This window comes from Triturus cristatus, chromosome 4_2, assembly GCF_964204655.1.
Source record: "Triturus cristatus chromosome 4_2, aTriCri1.1, whole genome shotgun sequence".
In the NCBI taxonomy this organism is placed as follows: Eukaryota; Metazoa; Chordata; class Amphibia; order Caudata; family Salamandridae; genus Triturus; species Triturus cristatus.
The window spans coordinates 589,157,818-589,164,949 of NC_140586.1; the positions used below are offsets into that span (position 1 = coordinate 589,157,818).

Consider the following 7,132-nt stretch of genomic DNA (forward strand, 5'->3'; position numbering starts at 1 on the left):
CACCCAGTGAACCAATCCCTCACACATCTATGCACAGAGTCACATACCTCCCACCCACCCACACACTCATGCACCCATACAAATACTCAGGCAACAAATCCATAACCCATATAGACACTCATGTAGCTACTGACCAACCCATGCAGCAGCTTACACAACAACAGACAAACTGATACAGACATTCACACAGTTTAGGCACTAACCCATGCATTCAGTAAGACACATTTAATCACTTACTTATACAGTCAGTCACGCACCTACTAAATCCTCTATCCAAACACTTATATACCCACTCATTCTTCAATAAACCTTGGCATATATAAAAAACATATTTAAACTTTAAATAAACACACAGTCACTGGATGATGTTATCAGTGATGTCATTTCAGATGTCATCAGTAATGTCATCAGTGATGTCACTGACCATGTCATGAGTGATGTAATATGTGACATCATCAGCAGTGCATTGTGGGGGCGTGAGTTATAGTTAGCTCTACTAACTATAACAACTGAATTTGTCTGGTTTTCTACGAGTGAAATGTTCAACTAACTATAATGTCCCTTAAACCTATGGTTTTTTCAGTGAAAAAAATAAATTATATAGATATATATATATATATATATATATATATATATATATATATACCTCTCTCTATATATATATATATACAAAACAATTGTGATTACTAAAGTAAGTGGTATCATGCACTGCATTTACCACAATGCAGCTGGGCTAATTGCCTACTGGTGTGCCAGGCAGTGTGCTCCCTTCTCCTTTTGTGATCTGCTTCTTGTTTATTTGTTGGGCTGATGAGCTCTTGGATGCACCTGTGCTCTGGGTGTGGCAGAGAAACCTGATAAGACTGTGAGCAGCATCACCAGCACCCCCAAATGTCACTTGTTATTGTCTACTGAAGAAGGACAACAATCCTGAAACAAACGTCTAGAGATACACTGCATGTACCACAATGCATCTGGGCTAAGTGTCTTCTGATATTCCAGGCAGTGGTCTCATTCCTCCATATATACTATATATGGAACGTGTCCCCCTTTTTCCCAATTATTAATTTATGTATTCTCCTTTTCACCCTATCTTACTTTTCGCTTTGGATGTCTGATGTGTGTTCCCATGTTAAAAAATATACTCTGTACAATTAATATGGGTGAAACTGTCTGTGTTTTATATTGCACACTATAAGAAAAATGTTGTTACGGTCATTAATTTCAACATATAAGATAGACATTATTCCAGCTCATTTTGATATATTCTGCAGACATCTGCATTTCTGGTTTTCCTTATAAAAGACAACATCACAAACTATGCCCACAATTCAAGTTTCTGCGGGTTTTTCATTTGATAAAGAGATTGTTGCCACCTACCTGAACACCACCAAACCCATTGGGCCCCAAGTACCGCTCACATTCGCTTGCAATGTCGGCCCAGCGCCATTCAAACAAGTGGACAATGGAAGTTCTTCCAACCTTGGTGTTGGGGTTATACTGAGCACCGCAGAGCCTGACGGCCACCAGGAGCAGGAGGAGCTTCATGTTGCTGCTGAAGAGAATCAGATAGAGTCCTTTATGTATACTCCTTCGGAAAGATAATGCACGTTTTCCATATCACATATTGGCAGAAACCGGTTTCTGTTTTGGAAAACCATGCAACAGGTGAAGATAACATAGGAACTCTCACAATTAAATTCACCTTCACGTGGGTACTTCCATATGGCACTACATTCTTTCTGCAGACATCAAGCTTCACATGCTTAGTAGTGTTAGCTAACAAACTGTCATCTGTATTTGTGTCTTTAGATCCGCAGGGTAACCAAGTTGTACAAATCGGACACCCTGTCCTTCAGTCCAAAGCAGCATGCCAACACTTTGCCACAAGGCACAACTGGACCAGAATACCACATAGACAGATTACTACCCAAAACATCTGAAATACAGAGACACTGCTGTTTCTTTGAACACAAACCCTTCTCTATAATTGCTGAAACATTTCAGTTCAAAACTCTTTTCAGAGTACTGGCCGCTGGTTGATGATTTTCTTCTCCCCTCACTACAGCATTCAACTTGAAATATGAAAATACAATGCAAACTGCTTTAAACACTTTTGTCATAACTTTACTGTTTAGGCCTGCCCTCTCTGTTGCACGACTACCAAACTGAAAATGCGGGTTGCCGCAGAAATGACGTGGATCCTCCTCTCCTCTGCTTGACTCCCCCTCTGCAGTGCTGTACTTGTGGAACGCATTAACACAGGTGAAAGAGCCAGTGAGACTGTTCTCCTGCTCAATGTCTCACTTGCTTCTAGGACTTGGTCTTGTATAGCTTTCAGCTAATCTGTAGTTGGATCCAATCTATCTTTGATATAGAGAAGCAAACATTAGAACTTAAACACTTAAAAAGAACATACTGTATTCTCAGAAATACTGTTTGAAATTGGGTTGTTGGTCGACTGGGGTGTAAGCCCTGGTCAAGCAGCAACCACAGTCCTAGCCAGGTAAGGGGCAGGCAAACCCTAAATTACCTTGTGCTCACCCTCTGGTAGCTTGGCACAGAGGAGTCAGGCTTAACTTAGAGGTAGTGTAAAGTATTTGTGCAACACTTCAAACAGTAAACAGTGAAAACAACACAAAAAGATTCCACAGCAGGTTAGAAAAATATCTCTGATTTTAATAAATAAAATAGGACCAAATTGACAAAAATCCAATGCTTAGAACTTGAGATATTGCTTTTTAAAGCTTATAGTGAAAAATAGCGCCACAAAGCACTATTGCGGATATCTGGGCGCGTTGGACTGGGAAAAATTTACACTTTCAGGACGATCGCAATGGAGTGTGGGCTGGCCACAGGGACCTAGTTATGCCTGAACAGAGTACCTTAAATCCTTGTTGAGGAGTGCTGCGCGGATCCACTGCGAAGAAGCGTCGCACAGCCGAGGCGATGCGTTGGTTTTGAGATGCGACGAGGCTGCGGTGCGAGGTCCTGTTGCATGGACGCACATGGTCCCATTGATGGAGCTTGCAATGCAAAGTCCGGTGGCGAGGATGCAAGGCACAATAGAAGAGATGCGTCAGTTCTAATCAGAGGTGAAGCTGTGGTGATGCGAGTTTTGCGACGGGTCCAATCCACGCAACTGCAGCGCTGCATCAGTTTTGTTTGAGGATGCGCTTTCAAAGGTCCAGAACTGGGGCAGCACCATTTGGCAGGGTAGAATTACAGATGGCAGAGTCCAGGTGCAGGGGTTGGAAGCCTGTTATGTCCATGAGGCTTCAAGTCAGGAGCTCAGCCTACTATCCCTTGGAGTCCCTCCGGGTTCTAGGGACAAGGTAATGCAGGTCCAGTCCTTCTTACCCAGGCAAGAGGGCAGCAGGTAGCAGTTCAGCACAACAAAGCAGGAGCCCAGCAAAGTACAGTACAGTAAAGTGATAGTTCGTCAGCAGCACAGCAGTTCTTCTTCCTGGCAGAGTATCCACAGGTCCAGACGTGTACTGAAGTGGTAGTGTATGAGGTCCAATACTTATACCCAGGGATGCCTTTGAAGTAGGGGAGACTTCACAGACATGCCTTTAAAGTACACATATGTCCTCCCTTCCTGCCCTGGCTCCAGACTCACTACAGGGGGGTATGCAGACCTTTGTGTGTGGACAGGACACTGCCTATTTAGGTCTTAGGTGAGGGAGTGCCCAGCTTCTCCCTCCCATCATGCCAGAGATTGCCCATTCAAACACACCTAGGTTCCCATTATATGTGACTGTGTAGGAAGAATAATCAGAGCCCCACTGCCAACTACAACCAGTTATGTGATCAGAGACAGGCTACAAAAGCAAAAAGAACAGATGATGGAGGGAATGCTGAACAATGCAAACAATCTCCCTCAGTCAACAGATATGGGTTTAATCCATCTTTTTCTGTTGCCCACCTCACCAGCCCAGTTTGGAAACAGCCATATGCAAATGAGTCTTGAGCCTCCTCCCCATGGGAACAGTCCAGCCCAAACTGCCAGCCATGTCCTCCCTGGACCAGAAACAACCAAGTTTCGGACTATCACCACTCAGCTCGCTTGAATCCAGAGGCACAGTGAGCACGGGACCCACGTCTGGGCATACCCTTCTCACTTAGGGTGACAAAAGCAAGAAGAACGAATAATGGGCTGGTCCCAGGATACTTGTTTCTGGTTCAGAGAGAACCTGGCCTGGCAGTGCGGGCTGTGTCCAACCTAAAATGATATGGTGAGCAAAATAAAGATGGATTTGGACCCAGATCTCTATACTGGGGGTGAATGTTTGATATTGTTGATCATTCTGTCCATCAATTGTTCTTTTTGCATTTATCACCCTAAGTGGGATGGTTTGCTCAGACATGGGTCCCATTGGGTGCACTATGCATAACTCTGCAGAGTTGCATAAAAACTCAGTGGAATTGTCTGAAGTCCCTCTGCATCTTAGAACCACGGTTGGAAATGGAATTCGAAACCTGCTCCAAGGCAGAGCAAGTGGAGAATCACAGGCAGCAACAAACGATTAGAAAAAAAAAGTTGCTTCAAATTTCTACACTGTTACAAAGAGTAAAGACCAGATTTCTCTTGTCTTGCAGGGGCGATTCCCGCCACTCAACTGCACTAACCTAGACCTGAGGGAGACCCCTCTCTACCCCCACTGGCACTGCCCCATACCTTACCAAGCCCTCCCTTCTTACCAGTCGTGCTCGCTGCTGGTGCTACTGGGCCTGCCCTTCCAGCAGCATGGCTGCCTCCAGGCCAAGCTCATGTCTGGGCTGGTAGCTCGGCCAGAGGTGCGGTCAGCGGCTTCTGGAACTCCTCGCAGCCCATCAGCACAAGCCCAGCGCAAAGCAGGGTGACAAGATGGCTGGGAGTGAAGGAGAGCAGGGAGGGGCAAAGCCTGGACAGGAGTAAGGGAGGAGCACTGGACTATAGGGGAGGGGGTGGAGAGAGGCACTGATAGACTGTTGTTCTTCAGCATGTCCCTCACAGTCACGATGCCACTGCATAGATAGGTTCAATTCTGGGCACATTCACTTTATTATGTGTGTATTTGGGCATTTTCACGTAGAGAGAATGGAAAACATTGTGGTAAGAATATTTTCATTAGCAAGAACAAAAACTCTTGATTATGCATCTGTCACGTAGTGCAGAGCTTTCCAGCAATCAATACCTTCCCTTGTACCTTTTGACTTTATTACTTGATTACACATTCATGAGTCCTGAGTTCTGGTTGGCAGAGACCAATGTGTTTGGACCATTATCCACAAATTCTAACTCAGTATGAGTGATGGGCGGTGTGTTTGCATTGACGGGGCCGTTGGAGTCAGTGCCCGCAGATTTAGTTATGAATGTATTCAAATACATTGTAATTAATTGTAGCCTTCTTCATTTAAAAAAAATAATTGAAGTCTGTAGAACTGGAATCAAACAATTGACGGGGGCTTTTAGAGGTGGACCAATGTATCACAGCTGTCTACAGGTTTCTTATCAGTACTTCCTCTCTGGACTAGGGGTGGGCCTGCCGCAGAGCTGGTAAACACTGCTATGTTATGTGGGAGGCTGAGTTTTTTGCCAAACTTCGTGCTCCAAGTGGAAAGTGGGGTGGGGAAATCTTTCCAAGCTCCATCAGCATAAAAGAGTTCACCGCCCACCCTTAGTGCTCTTCATGAAACAGGAGTCATGCTAGCCTGGCTGATGATGGGTGATACCCTAAAACCGGTCAAACATTCATCCCCAGTACAGAGATTTGGGCCTAAATCCATAATTACCTTTGCTCACAAGACCACCCCAGTTTGGACCCAGCCATATGCCAATCAGTCTTGACCTTTCTCCCCATGGGAGCACTCGAATCCGAACTTCCAGGCCAGGTCCTCCTTGAACTGCAAACAACCATCCTGGAACAGGTTTTGAGGTATCACCCCTTATCAGCCAGGATGGCCTGAATCCAGTGACACAGTGGAAACAGAACCCACGTCTGGGCATACCCTTCCCACTTGGGGCGACAAAAGTAAAAAGCACAAATGAATGACAGAATGCTAAACAAGTCAAACATTCATCCCTAGTCACAGATCTAGGTTTAATGCATCATTTTTTTGCTCACAATGTTACCCCAGTTTGGACCCAGTGATATGCAAATCAGTCTTAACCCTGATCCCCATGGTAGCGTACCAGCCTAAACTGCTAGGTCTTCCCTGGGCCGGAAACAACCATCCTGGGACCAGTTTCGGGGTATCACCCCTCATCAGCCAGGCTAGCTTGAATCCAGTAGCACAGTGATGTTGCGAGCCAATCACCTGAAACCAGGACGTTCCGATGGGGCAATGTTATTCTCCAAATTCCGCTGAGACCTGACGTGGCAGCAATTTATTGAAACACTGCTACCTCTCAAGTTCGCATGGGAATAGGGGTTTGAGAGAGAGAGAGACAGAAAATGGCTTCCAGAGATGTGATGTCTGGAGTACTAGACTCTGGGCTCAGGACAGGCACCATCTAATGTGCTGGATTCTGGGTTTCACATAGGAAGTAACACATTTATTTCTGGACAGCATCAGACAAGTCACATGAAGCACTGTTAATGTCTGTAATAAAAGAATATCTCATTAACGTACTGTGATGTCAATATTTATTCGTGAACAATCAGTATGTATAACAGCATTACATACACTAAAACCTTTAGTTGACTCATATTGAAATATCTCTCTTTGGACTGCTTTCTGCTTCTAAGAATAACATTAATTGTCACTGCTATATGATAACTGTTATCCTGCTTATAACAACTGCTTACTGTGCACATAGAACCAACAATTTATAAACATACAAAAATAGCTCATAAAGATCATACTAGAACAATTCTTGGCAGTGCGAGTCTCTAGACTTTTTAAAGTGAAATACGTCTTTCTCTACTGAACAACAATGCACTGCATAGAGTCTTTTTAAATAGTTTCTTTCAATTGATCTTAAGCATTAAGATGCCTGATCTTCACAGTCTTTCTGGAAGTAGATGCTGTGGCTCAGAATTTACAAGAATTGCTATTACCTTGTCTTGTAGATTTCAGAAGTGCCGGAAAAAAACAAATAAGAATTCACCTTCGTGTCATGTTCTTCTTTTCCAGAAGCTAAGGC

At 44.3% G+C, this 7,132-nt stretch overlaps 1 protein-coding gene across 2 annotated transcripts in view; it reads right to left on the bottom strand.

Moving 5' to 3' along the window:
• Positions 1–1,555, bottom strand: part of LOC146834723 (pancreatic alpha-amylase-like) — a 92,263-nt gene extending 90,708 nt beyond the window's left edge. For both annotated transcript variants that reach the window (XM_085602251.1, XM_085602250.1), the window contains exon 1: positions 1,381–1,555. In XM_085602251.1, coding sequence (XP_085458377.1) covers positions 1,381–1,548 — 168 coding nt within the window. In that variant the 5' untranslated portion in view covers positions 1,549–1,555. The remainder of the gene's footprint in view (positions 1–1,380) is intronic.
• Positions 1,556–7,132: the final 5,577 nt, after the last annotated feature.